The sequence below is a fragment of the Oncorhynchus nerka genome, linkage group LG10, assembly GCF_034236695.1.
Source record: "Oncorhynchus nerka isolate Pitt River linkage group LG10, Oner_Uvic_2.0, whole genome shotgun sequence".
In the NCBI taxonomy this organism is placed as follows: domain Eukaryota; kingdom Metazoa; phylum Chordata; class Actinopteri; order Salmoniformes; family Salmonidae; genus Oncorhynchus; species Oncorhynchus nerka.
Genome location: NC_088405.1, coordinates 34,512,873 through 34,537,396, shown reverse-complemented (window position 1 = coordinate 34,537,396; position 24,524 = coordinate 34,512,873). Strand labels below are relative to the sequence as shown.

The following is a 24,524-nucleotide window of genomic DNA, read 5'->3' as shown; positions in this document are numbered from 1 at the left end:
AGGTCTAGTGAGGAGAACCAGGAGGACCCCTAACCAGGTCCAGCGACTCATCGATACGTGGTATGGGGTATGAGTCCTTCCTGGTTACCTCATTCAGCCGCCTGTAGTCCGCACAGAACCTCAGCTTGCCCCCTTCTTCGGAACCATGACGACTGGCGCCGCCCAGGGGCTGTCTGAGGCTCAATGAAGTCTGCCCGCTGCATCTCCAACACAGCCTTGTCTGCCGCCTCCTGGCGTGCCAGCGGGATACGAAACATCACCTGTGTCGATCTCATGCTGCACCAGAAGAGTCTGACCCACCTCTTCCTCACTCAACGCAAAGCTGTCTCTGAATTCAAACAGCAACTGCCACAACCGTTCCTGCTGCTCAGGGTCAAGACCAACACAGTTCCTCCCCCATATCTCCCTCACTGCTGACAGTGTCCTCTCCTCTCCCATCTGGGGTAGCTGGGTTGGGGGGGTGCGGCCCGGGCTCACAGAGGGCTGTGTCATGGAGGTAGCTGGGGGAATGTAACACACCGCCGTAGGTGACAGGGGGACTGGGGAAAAGTCACACACAGCTGTGGGGGAGGGGCGCAGCCATGAGTCTCTGCTGCTTTAACTGTTGGAGTAAAGGGTTTGTTGGGTTGAGTGAATGTGACATTAGGGGGGGCCATGGTGACTTCCGTCCCTCCCTGGAAGCTCAGTGTGCCCCTATTTAGGTCTAACTGGCAGCCTGTGCTCCTAAGAAAGTCCAACCCCAGGATACAAGGGTCCTGCACAGCCGCCACCCACAGGATGACGCACAGTCCTGCCCCCTACTGTCAGAGTCATTATTCCCTTCCCTTTCATGGGTGCCAGCTCACCTGTGACTGTGCGGAGCTGCACAGTTGTAGGCTCACACTGAGTCCAACCTGGCACAATATCTGGCCTCACCAGGGTTACTGTGGACCCAGTGTCCACCAGGGCGGAGCAGGGCACCCCCTCCACAGTGACAGGGACATGACAAAAGTCCCCAACACAGGTCCGGCCCACCACAACAACAGGCTCCATCCGCTTGCCCTCGTCTGCTTCTGGGGGAAGTGGAGCCTTGCTTCCCCCGTCTGTGCCGGTGGGCTCCTCCTGAAGATGATGGTGGTTGGGATAGAAAGCCAGGGTCCGCACTACCCGGTCTATGCGGACCCCGAGCCGTTTCCCTGAGCTCTGGGGGACATGGGGCAATCTCGGCGCAGATGGCCTGGCTGGCCACAACCCCAGCAGACCCTGGGACCAGGGCTTGTGTTTCGTGCCGCCTGTAGCGACACAGCCCGAATGAGTTCTGTCATTTCGGCCACCCAAGCAGGCTTTTCCGGCTCCGGGCTGCTCTGCCCCCAGCTCGCACAGAGGGTGTGTCTCCCTGCACCCCCACCAAAGCCCCAGCTGAAGCCCCAGCCCACACCAGCTCCCTCTCCAAAGCCATCTCCAAGGCTGTCTGCAATGACTCAGGATGAGCCAGCTGGGTCTGTATGCGCAGCTCCGTAGGGAGAGCGCCTGTATGAACTGGTCCCGTGCTAGCTCGCTCTGCACGGAGGGGGCATGTGAGCATATGCCCGCCGAGAGAGGCTCTCAATGTCATTAGCTAGTACCCGTAGAGGCTCTCCAGGCTGCCTGCGTCTATTACTCAGTTCGGAGCGCAGTAGCCCGGGCTGTACACACTGTCCATAGCGCCTCCTCAGTGCTCCCACTAGAGCACCATAATCATGCCTGTCCTCGGGGCTAATCAATATCAAACAGGCCAGAGCTTCATCCGTGAGGCATAAAGCCAACTGCAGTGCCCTTTCTTCATCCGACCACCCCTAAAATGAGCTAACAGTTCAAACTGAGCATGAAAAGCTTCCCAATCCGCCTTACCGGAATACTTCGGGTCTTAACAGATACGGACGCAGCCGGGAACTGGGCGCCGCCATGTTTGTTTACATCCTGAGCCCCAGATTCCTCGTCACGCCGCGTCGGCGTCGCCACCGGTCCGCCCACCAGAATCCGCGCGAAATACACTCGGCGAAGCACTCATGCCCGCTTCAGCGGCCATCACTCTAACGTCCTCCCTCAAGCGGCCTCTGCGCTCCGACGCCCTGGCGATCTCCTCAGACAGAACCCCGACGTCCATTCACACGCACCTCCTTGGCCATAATCGTCCCCTACCTCCACCTTCACTTTCGGATTCCCTCGAAGCATTTTCAATCCCGTTCTCACCTACAGTAGCTAGCCACATAAGTCAGCTAGCTAGCTGGCTAACTTGTATCAACGTTTTTACTTCTGACACCAATGTAATGACCTGACTAGATCATAAATGAACAATTGTCCAGACAGAGGCTTGAGTTTGCGAATTGACGGTTTATTGAACCAACTTTACACAGGCTACTGTTTGGGCCGTAGCACACGCCAAATAGATGACAGATAACCCACAAGCCAATCGTGACCTTCTCTTGTGAAGCCCAGACGTAAGAGAGAGAGAACAAAGGCTGAACCTGGTCTTAACTTCCAATGCCCAACCCCCCTCCACGCCACTCCGCCAACCACCAGGATGCCCGGCATCAGAACATTCCAGGCATTCCCGTGATTGGCAGATAGCAGGTTGATTGACATGTCAGACCCCGCGAACACCACAACCACCTCCTAGCCTAGGACATAACACACAGCTGTCTGTGCGGGTCGCTACAATATGATATGTTACGAATTTGGAAAAACATTTTTGAATTCTTGCATGGTGGCTAACGTTAGCTAGCTGGCTAATGTTAGCTAGGCTAAGGGTTCAGTTTAGGAGTTGGGTTAGCTAAAGGGGTTAGGGGAAGGTTTTTTTTTAACTAACATGCTAAGTAGTTGCAAAGTAGCTCTAAAAGGTAGTAAGTTGTTTAAAGGTTACTAAAATGCTCAAGTTGTCCATGATGAGATTCAAACTCGCAGCCATCCACCCTGACCAACCACCCTACTTTTGTTTTTGCCATGAGTAACCATCTGTCTTACCCCTTTTTCTCCCCAATTTCGTGGTATCCAATTGTTGTAGAAGCTACTATCTTGTCTCATCGCTACAACTTCCGTACGGGCTCGGGAGAAACGAAGGTTGAAAATCATGCGTCCGCCGATACACAACCCAACCAAGCCGCACTGCTTCTTAACACAGCGCGCATCCAACCCGGAAGCCAGCCGCACCAATGTGTCGGAGGAAACACCGTGCACCTGGCACCTTGGTTAGCGCGCACTGCGCCCGGCCCGCCACAGGAGTCGCTGGTGCGCGATGAGACAAGGACATCCCTACCGACCAAGCCCTCCCTAACCCGGACGACGCTAGGCCAATTGTGAGTCGCCCCACGGACCTTCCGGTCGCGGCCGGTTACGACAGAGCCTGGGCGTAAACCCAGGGACTCTGATGGCACAGCTGGCGCTGCAGTACAGCGCCCTTAACCACTGCACCACCCGGGAGGCCCGTAACCATCTGTCTTATGTAACCAAATCAAACATTACATATCCTACTAATTTGAGTGTCTATGAATGACATTTGACTATGTTACGTCTAGTCTGAGACCAGGCTGTGTAGTAATTTAACACACCGGTGAATATCTACTTCCAGGCATTCGGCTACCAATAGCATAGCTCTCAAGAACCCAAGTGGGGTATACCCAGTTTACAGCCGGCCCCCCTTAGGTTCTCAGTTGATGGTACTGATCACAGCCTGCTCCCTCGCGAAGTACACTCCCGATGCTTTGTTTAACCCCGACGCTCTATCTAAACGCAAATACGCCTCACCTGCGATACGGGGTTGGAAAACTTTTGGAACCTAACTTTCATAGCGAGAAAAAAATATTTAAAATACAAAATATACACTTACTATGCGAAGCGACACATCCTCCCACCTTGCGCAGGCATTTACATTGGACTGTTCCACTTTTCCTGTGTTTCTGCAACTTTCCTAAACTGCGTACAGTAAAAGTGTATCTTTAGTATTTGAAAAATTATTTATTGATTATAAGAAAGTTAGATTCCAAATGTTTCAGAAACTGTATCATGAGACAAGAGTATTTTGGCAGCATTGAAGCGTCAGTGAAATATAGCCTAGTTATCTTTACTCATTGTGTATTTATTCCTCATGTTATTGTTTTACTATTCTATCACATTTTTTTCTCTCTGCGTTGTTGGGTAGTAAGTAAGCATTTCACTGTTAGTCTACACTTGTTTACGAAGCATTTGACAAATCAAATTTGATTTGATCACCTCAGGCAGCAGACAGCTTTGCGAATAGACTGTATGTATGATGTTTAACATTTACCATCTATTTGAATGGGCTACCAATAGCCTTTATTATCCAATATTCTGTTCAGTATGCTGGATCATTAAGACAAGACTACAGATGAAGTGTTTCTTTTTTTTATCAGCATCTACATTTTGTCTTGCAATAGTGAAAGAGCCATGGGAATTTGGTTTGTCTTAATTATTCAGTTTAGTTTATGAATATTTTTTCAAAACCTAGCTAGAGGTTGTCCATATTTTATTGTGGACATACCCTTTTTACACATCTGTGTATGAACGTGCTGGAAACATGCCAGATATTGCATAACCTGCATCACAGAGTAATGGGCCAGAAAATGTATACACTTCTCAACAGGCTAAATATGGTCTGTCTTCCCTTTTACTTGGAAAGGGAATTATTTGAATTCAGAGAGAGTGTAACAGTACAACTTTAGATTGTCCCCTCACCCATACCCGGGCGCGAACCAGGGACTCTCTGCACACATCAATAACAGTCACCCACGAAGCATCGTTACCCATCGCTCCACAAAAGCCGCGGCCCTTGCAGAGCAAGGGGAACCACTACTTCAAGGTCTCAGAGCAAGTGGCGTCACCGATTGAAACGCTATTTAGCGCGCACAACCGCTAACTAGCTAGCCGTTTCACATCCGTTACAAGAGCAATCAATGCAGTAGAATCAGTAAAATAGCAGCTGCAGTGGTGACAAAGCACTGAGCTCCAGCCAAACCTAAAGATCCCAGCAGCATAATGTAATGTTCTCTCTAACAAAGGATTCTACCAATGCAAGTGATCTGAGACAATGACCAGTTCCAGACCTTATGGGCAGGGTGATGGCTTTGAATGAATAACAGAAAAACCTGTTGGCTTTTCAACCGTGTGTTGTTCAGAGCTAAATTCTTGCATACGGTATATCCCCATGCCATCCATTGTGTGGAACTAAACAGTCCCTCATCTGAGAAATACTTTTTTCCCCTCCTGCTCTGGCAACAATCAAGTTGACACGTTCCTTAGCATAGCTTTGTATGGGTTCTGATTCTGAACAGTGCCAATGACCTGATGGTATTGCTTCCTCTCTGGGGGGTGGTGAGGGTGGTGGAGGACTGAGGGGGAATAGTCGGAGCAGTGAATAATCTGAGATGCGTTAGGCTACAAGTGACCGAGTGCTGAGCAGAGGGTCTGCAGTACTGCGTGTTGGTGTTTTATGACGTCATGCTGACCCAACTTTGCTCAAGTCTGTAGCACAGATTCTTCAGCTTCTGATGATCTCAAGTTGATTAGCGCCACTGAATGACCGGTCACACATCTGTTTTGCTACAAAGTGTTTGAGTCATTGTGCCTACAGTATATCATTTTTCCCAAACCGTTTCTTTGACTGTCTACATATCTCTGAAATGCTGAAACCCATCTGTCATCTTCAGAGGATCCACTATCTATCATTGGAGTTTTACATGGGTCGGACCCTTCAGAACACCATGATCAACCTGGGCCTGCAGAATGCCTGCGATGAAGCCATCTACCAGGTAAAACCATACACCTGCACTGCCAGTGTCTTTAAAAAATTAAATAAAAACTGTACCTCCTGCCATACAGTCAGGATGAAGATGTGGGCCTCAACTCTCCACGTATCCATCCCTAGTCCAAAATCAGACCTGACTTTGTGTGATGGGCTTATTAGTGTCTCTCCCAGGTACAATGCTTTCATCACCAGTGTCACAGTCCAGCTCCAGCACTGAAGCTCACTGTGTTCTGACTGGGAGGGGGAGGTGGGGGGTGGGGTGTCATTTTACCATTCATCCAATACATGTTTTATAAGGCCTCCCTTTGTTTTAGCTTTCAATGGGGATTTAAAGAGTTTCTTCAATATTTCTGAATGCTTTTTAGTCACTAGTTCTGAAAGTAGCGCTCTACAGCCAAAAAGTGTTCCCTGAAATTGTGTACCATGTCAATGCAAGCTCTTGTTTTACTGTGTGTACATCTTGCTAGCTGTCACTCAAATGTTGAGGGGCTGAAGCTTATTAGCTAGATCTCAAACTGCTAGGGGGCTGGCCTACGTGGGGGAACATTTTGGGAAAATGATGCAGCACAGCTTCTAGAAAAACAGTTGCTTTCAAACTAGGGATTTCGTGGCCAATTAAAGTGAGAAAGTAATTCTACTCATAGATTATGCATGTTTGAACTACACATTGACACATCCAGCCCAAAACGGGAGGTTTATAAAATACTTAGTCACCAAAGTTCCAGAGCACGTCTTTAATGCTAGTAGCTGTAACCCTATTTCTCATGATTAAGGTGCCTTTGCCAGTGATGTTTTAGAGACTATCAGTACAGACTGTTTACTGAGGCTGCCTGTCCCAGTATCTGAACGTTAGAGATGTCAACGATGAGTATGACATGTCTCCACTCTAAAGCCCTGGAAGCTTTGATTCAAACTCACATTAGACAGCTCTGTAAGCGTTATAATGTTAAAATTAGTTAGTTGCTCAGTGAAAATCCATATTTTGTAATAAATAAAACATTTACCCCTGTTACGGCCAGTATGTACTTCCAAAAAAGGTCTAAATAAAAATGTACACGCAACCGAAAACATGCCTATTCGGCACCTCCAATTTAAATCCGTCATTACAGTGCAGGTTGGAAGTCTACAACGGCCTAATACATTGGAAGTGCCAAAGATTATTTATTTTCCCGGTTGCTTTTATATTTTTATATAGACCTTTTTTGGAAGTACATACTGGCCGTAACGGGAGTACATTTAAGATAGTTGCTCAGCAGAAATCCATATTTGGTGAATAACTAACACATTTTGACATAACGCTTGCAGAGCTGTCTGTGAGTTTGAATTGGAGCCTCCTTGGGCGATCGAGAGGAGACCCGCCAGACTCATGGTTGACATCTCTAACTGACAGATACTGGGGCAGAGGCTACCATGCCTCTCGTAGACCTAGCCAATGTGGTCTCCTCAAAAGCAACATGAGATTTAGACCTAATGTACAGTATCTGTAGCTTTTAACAATCTTCTTGTTCAGGACAGTGCACCCTTTTGTTTGCACGAAGTTAAAAGAGAATCTCCCTATGAAAAACAAGGCATCACAGCCTGCAAGTGTGAGGTCTGTTGGCCACGTTGTGTAGACGAGGAGGCCTACATTGGGAGAGTCCACAGCAGTCGGTTCTCACTCAGTAGAGAAATATAGGCCTATATTTGTTTTATTTCCTCATTGTTCTTCATCAGAACACAATCTACAAGGAACATGATGTTACAAGTGTATGATTTTTTTATATTTTTTAATACCAAACACCAACCAACCTGCAAGTAGGCTACATACTGCTGTGTCTGTATTGCTTAAATTCAAACCTTAAACCTTAGGACTACTTGTGCTTGAAGTTTCTACAATGCAGACAAGGGTTACTCAAGTTCATGTCAAACTCTATTGGCACCTGTTGCTGATGTATGCCTGGGGCTGTATAGGAGATGTTTCTAATGAGTTCTCTGTTGACCAGCTGGGCTTGGACATAGAGGAGCTGGAGGAGATCGAGGAGGATGCTGGCTTGGGGAATGGGGGACTGGGCCGCCTTGCAGGTAAGGCTTCAAACACTCTTTGTCACAAATGCCTTGTGACACTCAGACATTCGAACATGATCTTTGTAAACTCGAACATCTCACCCAACGCAGGCAAATGTAAGTAGAGCATACCATAAGAAATGGACCTTCACACGTTCTTCCATTTCAGCTTGTTTCCTGGACTCCATGGCCTCTCTAGGCCTGGCAGCCTATGGCTATGGTATCCGCTATGAGTTTGGCATCTTTAACCAGAAGATCTCTAATGGCTGGCAGGTAATGGAGCATGGCATTCTTGGTTACATTTAGCAGTTATTGTGATATTGCATCCTTACATATTTCTGTTCCCTCTCAGGTGGAGGAGGCTGATGATTGGCTGCGGTATGGGAACCCGTGGGAGAAGGCTCGTCCAGAGTACATGCTCCCTGTGCATTTCTATGGCCGAGTGGAGCAAACAGCAGAGGGTGTAAAGTGGGTGGACACCCAGGTGAGTCTGTGCACCAGACACACGTGTACACATGCACCATGTGATCCCAGACAAAATCGATTGAATCGATTGGCATTTCTCTTCTAAATTCTCTGTTTCCCATTTAATTTCTCCTAATACTTTTTTTTTTCTTTGTTCCCTAGGTTGTCCTGGCCATGCCTTATGACACTCCTGTGCCTGGATTCAAGAACAACACAGTTAACACCATGAGACTGTGGTCTGCCAAGGCACCCATTGACTTCAACCTGCAGGAATGTACGTCTCCATGCCCATTTTTAGCATAGATCTGTTTAGCTGTTAAGATATCTAGCCTGTTGTCAATAGAGGTTGGTAACACTACTCAGAAACTTTAATCCAACTGTAGCTGATACACTCAGGTGCCTGAAAGACACCTTGCTTAGGCCTATGTTAAGAACACGCTAGTCATAATTGATAATGGAAGTTATATTGCTGTCTGTGGGAGCTAATTTATCTCTAGAGAACTGTGGAATGTAGACCTTGAGCCCAGCCTTGAACTGTGAGTCCAGTTTTGCACAGATAGACATTTCTTTTGAGTTTCTAAGGATTTATTTATGGAAAATACATCCAGATTTTTCTTTGTATAATATTTATTACTTACAAAGCCACCTGGCCTGCAGTAGTTATTATTCTGGGTTCTTGGTTTCTCCTCTTATATGGCATGTGGACAGAGAACCAGGGAAGTTATGCTAATATAACATCAGGCCAAGATGAATGGGTATTGATGCAAAGAGTGGCAATGGGGGGGGGGAGATGGTTACCTTTAAAAAGAAGCTGTTTGGAATACAAAGTGTTGCCCCCTGTACCAACACAATGCCATTGCCCCATTGGTGGGGGAGGGGAGAGGGCAGCCTGCCAACATTACCCATGGATACGACCCTCTTAGGACATGGAGCTTAGGGCGCTTTCTACGCTGACTGTTTCCAGGAACTCTCTACTGTTGTGCAGAAAATCCTTAATGAGGTTGGCCACGCTCAGCCGAAATAAATTCAACACTGGATCCCATTTCAAATGCTGTGACATTACATAATACTAAGATGGTGTGCCATTCTCCAAGTGAAGTGAAGTGAAGTGAAGTGAAGTGAAGTGAAGTGAAGTGAAGTGAAGTGAAGTGAAGTGAAGTGAAGTGTGTGTGGTCTTCCAAGCTGTATTTAGATGAGCATGAGAGGCAGGTTTGGTTGAGTTAATGTTTACCATGCAAGCATGTGTAGCCATGAGGAATAACTGGGCTCCTGTAATCGACGAGTGGTTACAGCAAGGGACAAACCTACAAGTCACATCTCTCGTGACCTTTCTTTCAACCACTACTCAATTGCATTAGGATCAGTTATAAACCCCTTTTTCAAAGTGAGGCGTAGATCATCTATGCTGTTTTATACTGTGTACCTATACTGCTCAGCCACAGCAGGACCCACAACAGCCAAGCTGCCCAAAGCCTTTGAAGAAGAGATTGTCCTCAACCTTGACAGGTTGATGATGTATAATTGAAATACTGTATCATTTTAAATGGTCCCCTCTCTCTTGTGCAGTCAATGTTGGTGACTACATTGAAGCTGTGTTAGACCGCAACCTGGCTGAGAACATCTCACGCGTCCTCTATCCCAACGACAATGTGAGTATCTATGTAACCCTTATGGAGTAGAGATGACATTCTGCAAGTGCTCAAAGTGAAAATGACCAGCAATCGTCTGTGAGGAAAAAGGCATTCACTAGGCCACATGGGGGTGGTGCGTTCTCTCCAGCCACGACCTAATAAGGTCATAAGGGATGTGTTGTGGCGGTGTCTTAGTACAGCATTCAGCGCAATCTCCTCAGTGCTGCAGACTCCGATGTGTAACGTGAAGCACGTCAGCTGTTCAAGTTAGGATGAGGAAACCGCAAGGTTGCTCAACATCTACTGAGAATGGTATTACTCAAGATGCATGTAGATATGTGTATCATAGTTAGTATGGGTGGAGCAGAGGTCTATGCCAGCCCCAGTTTCCCTTGGTTAAATAAAAGCAGCATTTGGTAAAAGTTGGTACAACCCGCGCCTCTCATACTCCTGCTGTAGCTGACATGGTAGTGTGATACAGTGCAGACCCCTTCACTTTTGTCACTTTACAGCCTTGTTTTTAAAATGGATTAAATTGTAAAGAATCCTCATCAATCTACACACAATACTCCATAATGACAAAGCAAAAACAGGTTTTTAGATTTTTTTGTCCACATAAAAAAATTATATATATATATATCTACCTAATACACACAAATCTAAAGGGGTCAATGAAAATATGTACATATAAATAAATATATGGATGAGTGATGGCCGAGCGGCATAGGCAAGGTGCAATAGATGGTATAAAATACAGTATATACATATGATATGACTAATGTAAGATATGTAAACATTATTAAAGTGGCATTGTTTAAAGTGACTAGTGATCCATTTATTGAAGTGGCCAGTGATTGGTTCTCAATGTAGGCAGCAGCCTCTCTGAGTTAGTGATTGCTGTTTTTCAGTCTCTCGGTCCCAGCTTTGATGCAGCTGTACTGACCTCGCCTTCTGGATGGTAGCGGTGTGAACAGGCAGTGGCTCGGGTGGTTGTTGTCCTTGATGATCTTTTTGGCCTTCCTGTGACTTTGGGTGCTGTAGGTGTCATGGAGGGCAGATAGTTTGCCCCCAGTGATGCGTTGTGCTGACCGCAACACCCTCTGGAGAGCCTTTCAGTTGAGGGTGGTGCTGTTGCTGTACCAGGCTGCGATACAGCCCGACAGGATGATCTCGATTGTGCATCTAAAAGTTTCAGGGTTTTGGATGACAAGCCCAAAATTTCAGCCTCCTGAGGTTGAAGAGTCGTTGTTGCGTGTGGGTGGACCATTTCACTTTGTCGATGTGGCTAGGGGGTGCTCCCTCTGCTCTTTCCTGAAGTCCACGATCATCTCCTTTGTTTTGTTGATGCTGAGTGAGAGGTTGTTTTTCCTGACAACGCTCCGAGGGCCCTCACCACCTCCCTTGTAGGCCGTCTCGTCATTATTGGTAATCAAGCCTACTACTGTTGTGTCGTCTGCGAACTTGATGATTGAGTTGGAGGCATGCATGGCCACGCAGTCATGGATGAACAGGGATTACAGGAGCGGGCTGAGCACGCACCCTTGTGGGTCCCCAGTGTTGAGGGTCAGCGAAGTGATGTTGTTTCCTACCTTCACCACCTGCGGGTGGCCCGTTAAAGACCAGGACAAAATTGCAGAGGTTGGGGTTGAGACCCAGGCCCTCCAGCTTGATGAGCTTGGAGGGTACTATGGTGTTGAAGGCTGAGCTGTAGTCAATGAACAGCATTCTTACATAGGTATTCCTCTTGTTCAGATGGGATAGGGCAGTGTGATGGCGATTGCATCGTCTGTGTACCTGTTGAGGCGGTATGCAAACTGAAGTGGGTCTAGGGTGACCGGTAAGGTGGAGGTGATATAATCCTTGACTAGTCTCTCAAAGCACTTCATGATGACAGAAGTGAGTGCTACGGGGCTGTAGTCATTTAGTTCAGTCATTGTTGCTTTCTTGAAGCATATGGGGACAGCAGATTGGGATAGGAAGCGATTGACTATGTCCGGAAACACACCAGCCAGCTAGTCTGCGCATTCTCTGAGGATGCGGCTAGGGATGTCGTCTGGGTCAGCAGTCTTGCTAGTGTTAACACGTTTAAATCTTTACTCGCGTAGGCCTCTGAGGAGAGGGGGGGGGTGCAGTCCTTGTTAGCGGGCCATGACGGTATTATCCTCAAAGCGTGCAAAGAAGGTGTTTAGTTTGTCTGGAAGCGTGATGTCGGTTTCCGTGACGTGGCTGGTTTTCTTTTTGTAGTCTTTTTGTGATTTACTGTAGACCCGTGTCTCGTGTCTGAGCCATTGAATTGCGACTCCACTTTGTCCCTGTACCGGCATTTTGCTTGTTTGATTGCCTTGCGGAGGGAATAACTACACGGTTTATATTCAGCCATATTCCCAGAGTACGAAGGAATTGTCCTTAGAACTCCGAAAAAGGATTGTGTCGAGTCACAGATCTGGGGAAGGGTACCAAAAAATGTCTGCAGCATTGAAGGTCTCCAAGAACACAGTGGCTTTCATTCTTAAATGGAAGAATTTTGGAACCACCAAGACTCTTCCTAGAGCTGGCAACCAGTCAAACTGAGCAATTGGGGAAGAAGGGCCTTGGTCAGGAAGGTGACCAAGAACCCAATGACAGGGCTCCAGTGTTCCTCTGTGGAGATGGTTGTCCTTTTGGAATGTTCTTCCATCTCTGCAGCACTCTACCAATCAGGCACATTATGGTAGAGTGGCCAGACAGGAATCTACTTCTCAGTAAAACGCACATGACAGCCCGCTTGGAGTTTGCCAAAAGGCACCTAAAGGATTTTCAGACCAAGATTCTCTGGTCTGATGAAACTAAGATTGAACTATTTGGCATGAATACCAAGCGTCACGTCTCGAGGAAACCAGGTACCCTCATCACCTGGCCATTCTGATCGCTACGGTGAAGCATGGGAGCATCATGCCATGGGTATGTTTTTCAGCGTTAGGGACTGGGAGACTAGTCTGAATCGAGGCAAAGATGAACGGAGCAAAGTACAGAGCGATCCTTGTTGAAAGCCTGCTCCAGAGGACCTCAGACTGGGGGCGAAGGTTCACCTTCCAACAGGACAACGGCCCTAAGTACACAGCCAAGACAACGCAGTTGTGGCTTCGGGACAAGTCTCTGACTATCCTTGAGGGGCCCAGCCAGAGCCAAGACTTGATACCGGTCTAACATCTCTGGAGAGACCTGAAAAATAGCTGTGCAGAGACGCACCCCATCCAACCTGACAGCTTGAGAGGATCTGCAGAGAAGAATGGGAGAAACTTGCCAAATACAGGTATGCCAAGCTTGTAGCTTGGCATACCCAAGAAGCCTTGAGGCTGTAATCGCTGCCAAATGTGCTTCAATAAAGTACTGATTAAAGGGTCTGAATACTTATGTAAAAGTGATATTTCAGTTTAGTTTTTTATGCATTTGCAAACATGTCTAAATCTATTTTTGGTTTATCATTATGGGGTATTGAGGGAGGGAAACAACTATTTAATCCATTTAAGAATACGGCTGTAATGTAACAAAATGTGGAAAAAGTGAAGGTCTGAATACCTTCCGAATGCATTGGATATACTATTTATTCACAAGCATTTCACTGCACCTGCGATAACGTCTGCAAATCTGTGTCCGACACTAAACTGATGCTAGGTATTCACCACATGGGGTCAACTTGCCCTTGAGTGATTGCTTTGATGAATAGACTGTGTTATCATTTTAAAGTGTGTGTGCTCAGTTCTTTGAGGGCAAGGAGCTGCGTCTGAAGCAAGAGTACTTTGTGGTGGCCGCCACACTGCAGGACATCATCCGCCGCTTCAAGTCTTCTAAGTTTGGCTGCAGAGACCCTGTCAGGACCTCCTTTGAGACCTTCCCAGAGAAGGTATTGTATTTCACTATATCCAATTTTGAGCTGTCAAATGTGTTTTTCTTTGATAAACCCAACCTTATTACTGTTCCTCAAATCCCATACACAACCTTTAATATTACACATTTTACAATTAGTACAACCAATTTTTATTTTATTTATCCTTTATTTATCTAGGCACGTTAGTTAATAACAAAGTATTATTTAGGATGACGGCCTACCAAAAGGCTTCCTGCGGGCACTGGCTGGATGTAATTAAAAAAATATATATATATAGGACAAACACACCTCACGACAAGAGACACTGCAACACTACATAAAGAGGGGCCTAAGACAACAGCATAGCATGGCAGCGACACATGAAAACACAGCATGGTAGCAACACAACATGGTAGCAACAAAACATGGTACAAACATTATGGCTACAGACAACAGCACATGGGGCAAGAAGGTAGAGACAACAATACATCATGCAAAGCAGCCACAACTGTCAGTAAGAGTGTCCATGATTGAGTCTTTGAATGAAGCGATTGAGATAAAACTGTCCAGTTTGAGTGTTTGTTGCAGCTCGTTCCAGTCGCTAGCAGCAGCGACCTGAAAAGACGAGCGACCCAGGGATGTGTGTGCTTTGAGGACCTTTAACAGAATGTGATTGGCAGAATGGGTGTTGTTGAGGATGAGCGCTGCAGTAGATCTCTCAGATAGGGGGGAAGTGAGGCCTAAACCATGGCCATGACTGACACTCTCTCCATCCACTGGTAGGTAGCCATCCAGCTGAATGACACCCACCCTGCCTTGGCCATCCCTGAGCTGATGAGGATCCTAGTGGATCTGGAGAAGTTGGACTGGGACAAGGTAATGTATTCTCCCAGGCTAGGGTTGAATGGCGGGAACCCAGTTACCGAGATTTGCCGCCAAAAACCACTCTTTACCCGGGATAAATAACTGAGGGAAACCAGTGAATTTTAATACATTTATTTATATCAACAGCATGATGTAAAATGTAACTGTTAAATTATATGCGATGTCTTAAACTTGCTTCTGTGGTCTGCCTGATCAATCATCAACGCTCATGTTGACAGCCCATCTCTGTATGTAGTGCACTTCACAATGCATATAGACCTATCATCTCATGTTTTTTTTCTTGTGACAGGTAGGTCTACATCTGCTGCAGCATAGCCTATGATACAGTAATATAAGGACTGAATGCCTAATTTACAGGGGTCAGGGGTCCCCTTTTTATTGTAAAGATTTTATTGTAAAGATTATATTGTTTTTAATTGCAGCTGCAGTTTTTTTTAAAAACAGACTATCACTGGAATATTGTTGTGTGAGCAGTCTTTCTCTCTCTCTCCATCAATTCCATCTGAAATGGCATCCAAAATACATAGACCTGTTGAAGATTGAGAAATATACATTTGAAGTCGGAAGTTTACATACACTTAGGTTGGAGTCATTAAAACTCGTTTTTCAACCACACCACAAATTTATTGTCAACAATCTATAGTTTTGGCAAGTCCGTTAGGACATCTACTTTGTGCATGACACACACACTTTTTCCAACAATTGTTTACAGACAGATTATTTGGCTTCTAATTCACTGGATCACAATTGCAGTGGGTCAGAAGTTCACATGCACTAAGTTGACTGTGGCTTTAAACAGCTTGGAAAATTCCAGAAAGGGATGTCATGGCTTCAAAAGCTTCTGATAGGCTAATTGACATCATTTGAGTCCATTGGAGGTGTACCTGTGGATGCATTTGGGTAAAATCCCTGGCGAAGCCAGAAGAAAAAGCCGTATTTACAACCCATGTCTCGTGATAATTGCGTTGTTCGCTCTACAACCTGTTGGTTCATATGCCTTGCAACTGTGAGGTGTGTGTGTATGTATGTATATATATATATATCAGAAGTGCCAAGACAATAAGAAGACACAGTGGCAGAATGAGTTACACCACACATTTTTGTTTCATCACAAAACCGGAGAACCACCATACTGCATGTAACAAGTATTTACATTACCTTCAGCACGGTCAAGCAAGTTTGATTACGATATTTTCGGACCACTAAGCAACTATTGATTTAGAACCACAGAGAGTCACCCCAAGTCGCAAGGAAAACAGGAGCTGCCTCCATTAATCCAGCACCATTTCAACATAATCAGATCACCTCTGCTTAGTGACAACTAAAAGTGACAACTAGAAGATACCCGAAACAATTTAGTCCTATCAATGTAGGATAAATATAATGTGGCTATCCATGGTTCTGATTTCTGTGCATGTGACTGCGTGTGCGTACATAAAAACATGTTGACTCGGCCTACTTGTAGAGAAATGCCAATGCCACCCTCTTCTCTTTCATGTTGACAAAACAGTCCATCACTCTGTCAGTACATGCTTTTATTTTCTGTTGTCCTAGGCTACCTGGCTAAAATGCTTGCTCGCTAGCCTAAGTTCTTGTCATGGGCACCCCTAGCTAGTTAACATTAGCCTTCTACATATTGAACTTCCATCCTCTCAGGCCAGGGGAACAATATATGAATTAATGATTGGATCAGAATCCCTATACCCATCCATGGCTAATCTAGCTAGCTAGCCCCTGGAGGACAACAACACAACAATGCAACAATTCAAGATGTTTCTGTCAATGACGTATGCTCTCAATGCGATTTGAAAGGAATGACACCAAATCCAAACTGTCTTCCCTTGACACTTTTTTTTACTTTATTCATTTGTTTTTTGGTGCGACAGGATCATTCACAGTTGAGTTTACTCAGTTTAGCACAACGCTGATTGGCTATTTTTGTGTTTTTTAAAATGTATTTTATCAAGGGAGACCAAATCCTCGCTGGCTTCTATTGCATTTGCATTCAATGATACGGGCCTCAACAATGTCATAAATATTTGGACCAGACAGCATCAGATGGAAACCTACAGACAGAGGGGCGCTGTTTAACTCACTCGGATGCTTTCTCCGGTGAGATACATTCAGCCATTTGCGAGTTGAAGGAAAATTATGAAACACAGAGAGACTAAATATAAATGAGTCTCTCTCTGATTTGTTTTTTTTGGGAAGCCTGGCTTCCCTTGGCACCCATGAATACACGCCATGGTTTATTTACCCAAGAGAGCATATAGCTATCTACATCTATGGGCTTTCACATTTTTCTGTCGTACGGAATGTGTAGTAGCCTATATATTATTTGTGTATTGGATAACGGCACAATCGCTTGGGATTTTAAAATGTATTTTTAATGTAGTTTTTATAGAATGTATTTAATGAAAGGGTCATCAGGCTCAGGTAGCATCAGGCTTGATCAAAGCTTTAATCAAATCCAGACAGGCCTATTTCTATGCTTTTGAAGGACATTTCAGGTTTTGGCGGGAAATACCGGGTTACCCGTGAGAAAGGGGATTTTATTATAAGGATGGATCAGTAAAGTACTGGGAAAATATTAAACCCTATCCCAGGCCTGGCACTCACTATGACAAACCGTACCAAGTGAGATGGCTGTGTAGATGGTAGGACTGCTTAGGTGTGGGACTGTGTCCCAGTATGAACTCTGGTTGAACTGGAAACCAGAGCTGTTTTGGGGCAGCATTGTTTGAGCAGGGTGGTTTTGCCAAGTCATCGTGACGCCGTAACTGAACTGATCCAGCGTGTTGAGCTTGGGTGGAGCCTGTGTATTGGGCAATGCTTCCCTCCTCAGGGAAAACTTCCTTCTACTTGAAGAAATTATACAGTTGGCTAGGAATCACATGTATATCAATCAATCTGTTACATTGTACAGTACAATTTCCATTGTACCTGTATATGTACAGTATTAGTTATTTATCCTAATCCTATCAACAAACATGTTTTGTGATTGAACTGATTCGGATGCACTTTTATTGTATAGACATTGTTGACCTGCGATGCCTTTTCTCTTCTCTCCTTACTCCGTCCCCTGTGTGTTCCAGGCTTGGGAGGTGACGCGTCAGACCTGTGCCTACACCAACCACACCGTCCTGCCTGAGGCCCTGGAGCGCTGGCCCATCAACCTGTTTGAGAAGCTGCTGCCTCGCCACCTGCAGATCATCTATGAGATCAACCACCTCCACCTCCAAGTAAGCCCTCTGTGTCCACTCACTGTCTCATCTCGACTTGGTACGTGCTTTTGATACTGGGTGCTTGAACAAGCTTATCCAGAGTGTGGATCTTTTTCTGTGCTCTGAAGGATCCCCCCTCCTCCCCTCCTTTTTGAGTGCTGTCTTGTTTCTTTCCACAGATCTGCGCTCAGTGTAACTTTACCTTTTTATATTAGTAATCAGCAGCACACAAATGCAAGTTGGGACTATATGTCTGCGTACTTATGAGTTGATTCTCTGTGTCCTCTCAGAGGATCGCTGCCATGTTCCCAGGGGACAATGACCGCCTGAGGAGGATGTCCCTGATCGAGGAGGGAGACCCCAAGAGGATCAACATGGCCCACTTGTGTGTGGTGGGCTCCCACGCTGTCAACGGGGTCGCCCGGATCCACTCTGAAATCGTCAAGAACACTGTGTTAGTGTTTGACCTGAATTCACGTTTGATTATGAAATAAGTCTTACCGAAATAGGTGGTGATGGTGGCAGCTTTACACGAAACAATTTCCAGGCAAACCTGGAGTGTTGTTTTATTAGCTTTCCAGCGACGTTGACATTCCTGTTGCGTTGAACGAGTCTATCAGAAAGACATCCACTGATCAACTAACTTGTTGTGTGCCTGATATATGGTTGTTGTATGTCTCTCCGTCCTCAGTTTCAAGGACTTCTATGAGGTGGAGCCAGAGAAGTTCCAGAACAAGACCAATGGTATCACTCCTCGCCGCTGGCTGCTGCTGTGTAACCCAGGCCTGGCTGACCTCATCGCTGAGGTAACAGATTTTTACAGAGCTAGAGTACGGAGTACCTCCGAGTGTCTTTTTTTTTTTTTTGGTGCTACCTGCAGGGGAATGAACCTCATTGTGGGTTAGTAGTCCTGCACACCCAATGAACTAATGTCTACCCTTTGTTGTGTTGACACTGATCAGTATGTGGTTATTCAAGACCACAAAAGACTCTGCACACTGTGTCCACATGCTCAAATTCAATTATATGACTATGGTAACTATTTATGCTTTCATGCTTTTTGTTTTCACTGTAGAAAATTGGAGACGACTTCTTGACAGACCTCTTCCAGCTGAGGAAACTACTGGACTTCATTGATGAAGATGCTTTCATTTGTGACATCGCCAATGTAAAACAGGTAGCTGCTCATTCAGTTCCACGCTCTTAACATCTCAACCCATTATTTCTTTCTCCCATAAACACAAGAATATAGAGTTGATACAATCTGGTGTCGTGGCCAGTCTTGGGGAACCCATTTTGAAGTGTTTCTCCAGCTTTAAATGCCCCTCTGTGTGTTATTACAGGAGAACAAGCAGAAGTTTGCAGCCTACCTGGAGAAGGAGTATGAGGTGAAGATCAACCCGGAGTCCATCTTTGACATCCACGTGAAGAGAATCCATGAGTACAAGAGACAACTGCTCAACGTCCTCCACATCATCACCTTCTACAACCGTAAGAGCTCCTCCAGACCTCATAATATGGGGTGCTGTTAGTGCCAACAGAAATCTCATACTTCAAACAACTGCACAGTGGACACTGGTTGCACTTTCAGCAACCCAAAGGGCTCAGTGTTTTAAATCCCTAATGATTTAAGGCTCCTGAGTGGCGCAGCTCGGTCTGGAGGCGTCACTACAGAGCCTGGTTCGATCCCGGGCTGTTTCACAACCGGCCATGACCGGGAGTCCCATAGGGAGCAAAATTGGCCCAGTGTCATGCGGGTTAGGGGAAGGTTTGGCTGGGGTAGGCCGTCCATTGTAAATAAGAATCTGTTCTTAACTGACTTGCCTAGTTAAATAAAAAAATGTAAACACATTTAATTCAGGCAACTTCTATTGAGTAAATCGTTAGACAAAAATCTGTTCATGGTGGCAATGAAAGCCCACTGCTGTTTGTATAGTAATCTCTAGTGACACACTGTCATTTTGGTTCTGGGCAATTTGGACAGAGATCCCAGTAGTAGGTGTACACTGCCCCCTGGCTGTGGAACCGATTTTAATTTTATTGAACCTTTATTAAGCTAGGCAAGTCAGTTAAGAACGATTCTTATTTACAATGACGACCTACCCCGGCCAAACCCTAACTCGGACAATGCTGTAATGCAGCCTGTAATCGAACCAAGGTCTGTAGTGACGCCTCTAGCACTGCGATGCAGTGCCTTAGACCGTTGCGCCACTTGGGATCCCAGTTAACTGAACTGAGGGAAATGGAGTAAATTATAATATTTCTCTACAGGGATTAAAAAGGACCCCTCTAAACACTTTGTTCCCAGGACTGTGATAATTGGAGGAAAGGTATGTAGCTAGACATCTGAGGTATATGACACAATCAGTCACCATGGAAATAGTATTTTGAAAATGAAATGTTATAACTGATCTGTTGACTTGTTTGTGATACTTTATATTCGATGTAAGATGAGTTAGTCATTCAGACATAAAAAATAAAAATATACATATATATACACATTTCCTCATCAATATCCAACTGTTGACGCTGTCCTCTCTACCCAGGCTGCACCTGGCTACCACATGGCCAAAATGATCATCAAGCTGATCACGGCGGTGGGCCAGGTGATCAACAACGACCCGGTGGTGGGGGACAGGTTAAAGGTCATCTACCTCGAGAACTACAGGGTCTCCCTAGCAGAGAAAGGTGAGAGGATGGTTTGTCCAAGGATTCACAGATGGCTTCCTTTCCTCATGTCCTCTCCTTTATGACCATCAATATGGAAGGACTTGATGGGGGTGAGGAATAGGGTTCAATCCTGTCTGCTATCATTGAAGGAAAGAGAGGCTACTGAGAATGGAACCCGAATCCTGTTTGTATGGCGCTATGGTTTGGACTGTTGTTTTTATGTCACTGTTTTAATGTTGTTCTACAGTATGTCTACATGTTACTGGGTAGCAGTGGTGGATAAAGTATCCAATTGTCATACTTGAGTAAAAGCAGATGCCTTAATAGAAAATGACTCAAGTAAAAGTCACCCAGTAAAATACCACACAAGTGGAAGTCTAAAAGTAATTGGTTTTAAATATACTTAAGTATCAAAAGTGACAGTATAAATCATTTCACATTCCTTAAATTAAGCAAACCAGACGGCACAATTTTCTTGTTTTAATTTATGGATAACTAGGGGCACAATCCAACAACACTCAGACATAATTTATAAATTAAGGATTTGTGTTTAAGTCCACCAGATAAGAGGCAGTAGAGATGGCCAGAGATGTTCTCTGATGTGTGTGAATTGGACCATTTTCCTGTCCTGCTAAGCATTCAAATAGTAACGAGTACTTTTGTGTGTAACGTACAATATTTTGTTTAGGAATGTAGTGAAGTAAAAGTTGTCAAAAATATAAATACCCCCAAAAACGACTTAAGTAGTACTTTAAAGTATTTTTACTTCAGTACTTTACACCACTGCTGGGTAGGATATACCTAGTATGTTTGTTAAGCCCTTCCCTCTCCCTGCTGTATGTTCCAGTGATCCCTGCAGCTGACTTATCAGAACAGATCTCCACAGCGGGAACAGAGGCGTCTGGAACTGGCAACATGAAGTTCATGCTGAACGGAGCGCTCACTATCGGCACCATGGACGGCGCCAACGTAGAGATGGCTGAGGAGGCCGGAGAGGAGAACCTCTTCATCTTCGGCATGAGGGTAGAGGATGTGGATGCCATGGACAAAACAGGGTGAGAAAGAGCTGACTGGATTGGTGTCAGAATGAATGGGACTTGTCATAGACTTAGAAATAAGCGACGCAGAGCAACGGCAAACGTGTGCTCTTATAAACTGGACGGTAGACATTTCCCTGTTTTATATTATAGGGATATTTCACCCAAATTACGAAATGACAAATCAGTTTTGGCACCAAAAACCAATATGTAATTTTGCTATTCTGTCATTTTAACAGTCAAGATAACAAGGCAAATATTTACCCTGTAATGTTTAGCCATCATAAGGATAACCTTGCAACCTTCAAACAATGTATCGGCCCAGGTACAATGCCAGGGAGTACTATGAGCGTCTGTCAGAGCTGAGGCAGGTGATAGATCAGATCCAGACTGGCTACTTCAGTCCCAAAGAGCATGAGCTCTTCAAGGATGTGGTGAACATGCTGATGAACCACGACAGGTAAGCAGAATAACAGCAGTGTTGTTGACATATCAGTGTTATTAGCATATTGTCAGCTCTTCAGAATGCAAGGATGAACTGACCTTGCTTGTTGCTGTTAGCCCATTTTTGTTTGGTCCCCCCCAAGTTTTCCGAGCTAAACATGTATTAATTGTTGGACATAAGACTGTAAAAACACCAGAAAATTTTGTAAATCTGTTCCAAAGTACTCCCATGCAAAATAGAGAGGGATATGTGATCGTGTACAAATGTAAGCAAGGTTTGAAATTATTGTTTTAGTCAAATATTATATCAGTTGGTTCAATTTGTAAATGATTTGTAATTATGTTCCGGCCTCCTGACCATGCGCTCAAGAAAAACATTGTCCTTCCGCTGAATCTAGTTGACGATCCCTACAATAGGGTACTTGATCACTGTTTTATTATCTGAAATGGATGTGGTATCTCTACGTTTTGAAAACCTAAGAACTAATTTGTCACTCTGCATCGCTTCCTCACCTCAGGTTCAAAGTGTTTGCTGACTATGAGGCCTACATCACGTGCCAAGATCGAGTCAATGAGCTTTACAAGGTGGGCTATGTGTAATGGATTTCATACCTTGAAGAACAGTTCTTGCACACTTCTGTCTATTTGAGCCTGTGATGTCTGGCCCTTACCTTGACAGTTTTAGTAAGTCCACCAGGGGGTGCTGTCTGATATGGGTCTGTCTACCTTCATACCAACACAAACTGCAAAGCCATCTCTCTCTACCATTGGGAGGTCAGGGCAGTCGGCATGTCACGTTTACCTGTCAGCAGCCCAGTCCTGGTGTGTTACCGTCTCATGTCTTTAGTCTCATTAACAGCTGGGGCTCCTGTTGCACTTGACGGTTGGGTTGTCACAAAGTGCAACAATTTACAGCAAACCCCAGCACCCCCATTAGCTGCTTCTATTACCAGTTCCCCATGTGGTTGCTGAATTACCACATCCGTTACAATCGTGTAGACCGACAATCGTCTGTGTACTCGCCGTAATCATACTAGACAATACAAGAAGGCAGTCGTTTGTGACCGACATTTTGATTGAGCTTCCCAATTGTTTTCTTTTCAGAACCCTATAGAGTGGACAAGAACAGTGATTCGAAACATTGCGGGTTCCGGCAAGTTCTCCAGCGACCGAACCATCAGCGAGTACGCCCGGGATATCTGGGGCGTGGAGCCCTCCGATGTGAAGATCCCACCCCCCAACGAGCCCCCTGTTGAATCCTGCAAATGAGGAGCTCGTCTTCACTCTCTAGTTAGGAGAGAAGTGCTTGTGTTACTTCTCCTCGCTGTAAGTCTGTCTCATCAGGCTTGACTCATGGCCCACCCATTACCACATTGCAGAGATGGGGGTTCGAGTCGGAGGCAGATCGCATGTGCAACGTCTAAACAGCCAAAGGAAGCGTGTTTGAATCTAGCCTCTGCTTACTATTACTCCTGCTAGTCTTTGACTCCACCATGTGCACGTATACTGTAGATGCCAATCCCAGTTGATCAGTAATGACCATACAGTTTACACTGCTGAATATGATTGGTCTATTACTGCCTCGGAATAGTCAACCAAAAAGAACACATTTTGTTTGCTACTAAGACTTGTAATGGGGACTTTGTTTTAACCATCACTGACAAAGCATTGCATTTCAGAGTTCTAGAATGTGTACTGTGATATTTTCCTCTATATGTAAAGTAAGTGCCCGGTCATTAATGTACCAATTTTGGACCATAGCGTTCATAAGAGAGAGAGAGAAACAATGTTATCTAGAAGCAAGTGCCTGGATTAAAGTTGTAACATGCCATTGGTCTAATGGAACGTTTTGTACAATTCTACTGTATTCGATTTGAAAATGTGTAGTATACAGCTTGGCCAAACAGTTCTGATGCTTCACTATGACCATTAGGAAAACCATGCTCAGTGGCCTGTTAGAACACTCACACTTTAGAGATCATGGAGCAGCTGTCACCACAAATGGCCTTGGCGTGACTTCTGAATTGAGATGGCTACTGTATGAGTATAATCTATATTTCAGTAGCATCACTTAAATGCCTTCGCGCTAAATGTACTTCAAACAAAAAGCATATGCTGTTTCTCAGTAACTACCTTTTTTAATCCTTCAATAAGTTCTGTATCACTTGTCACCGCAATCACGTTCATATTATTAAATGTTAGTTTTTTTGTGATTTATAGTGTAAGAATATCATTATACATTTGAGTATAGGGATCCTTAGGTAAATAGTCAAACTGCAGTGGCAGCCTGTTGTGGTCTGCCATGTCTCTCCACCCCTCTGCATCTGGCTTGCTTCTCAAACTGGTCCAACAGGAGTGTTCTTACTCCCAAGCCTGCTTCTGATTTGTGGGGACTAACACCACTACAGCATGTTTTCAAAGACTGCATCTACACAGGCAGCCCAATTCTGATCAAAAATCTGTGACTGGCCAAAATACCAATTAGTGGGAAAAAAATAG

At 45.1% G+C, this 24,524-nt stretch overlaps 1 protein-coding gene across 1 annotated transcript in view; it reads left to right on the top strand.

Annotated features, from left to right (window-relative positions):
- pygb (phosphorylase, glycogen; brain) overlaps positions 1-24,238 on the top strand; it is a 28,112-nt gene extending 3,874 nt beyond the window's left edge. The window contains exons 2-20 of the mRNA XM_029669643.2: positions 5,682-5,783; positions 7,762-7,840; positions 7,992-8,095; positions 8,175-8,306; positions 8,450-8,561; positions 9,854-9,936; positions 13,658-13,801; positions 14,549-14,641; positions 17,746-17,892; positions 18,165-18,328; positions 18,566-18,680; positions 18,950-19,051; positions 19,218-19,365; positions 20,146-20,204; positions 20,421-20,562; positions 21,392-21,599; positions 21,907-22,041; positions 22,544-22,610; positions 23,130-24,238. Coding sequence (XP_029525503.1) covers positions 5,682-5,783; positions 7,762-7,840; positions 7,992-8,095; positions 8,175-8,306; positions 8,450-8,561; positions 9,854-9,936; positions 13,658-13,801; positions 14,549-14,641; positions 17,746-17,892; positions 18,165-18,328; positions 18,566-18,680; positions 18,950-19,051; positions 19,218-19,365; positions 20,146-20,204; positions 20,421-20,562; positions 21,392-21,599; positions 21,907-22,041; positions 22,544-22,610; positions 23,130-23,294 — 2,301 coding nt within the window. The 3' untranslated portion in view covers positions 23,295-24,238. The remainder of the gene's footprint in view (positions 1-5,681; positions 5,784-7,761; positions 7,841-7,991; positions 8,096-8,174; positions 8,307-8,449; positions 8,562-9,853; positions 9,937-13,657; positions 13,802-14,548; positions 14,642-17,745; positions 17,893-18,164; positions 18,329-18,565; positions 18,681-18,949; positions 19,052-19,217; positions 19,366-20,145; positions 20,205-20,420; positions 20,563-21,391; positions 21,600-21,906; positions 22,042-22,543; positions 22,611-23,129) is intronic.
- Positions 24,239-24,524: the final 286 nt, after the last annotated feature.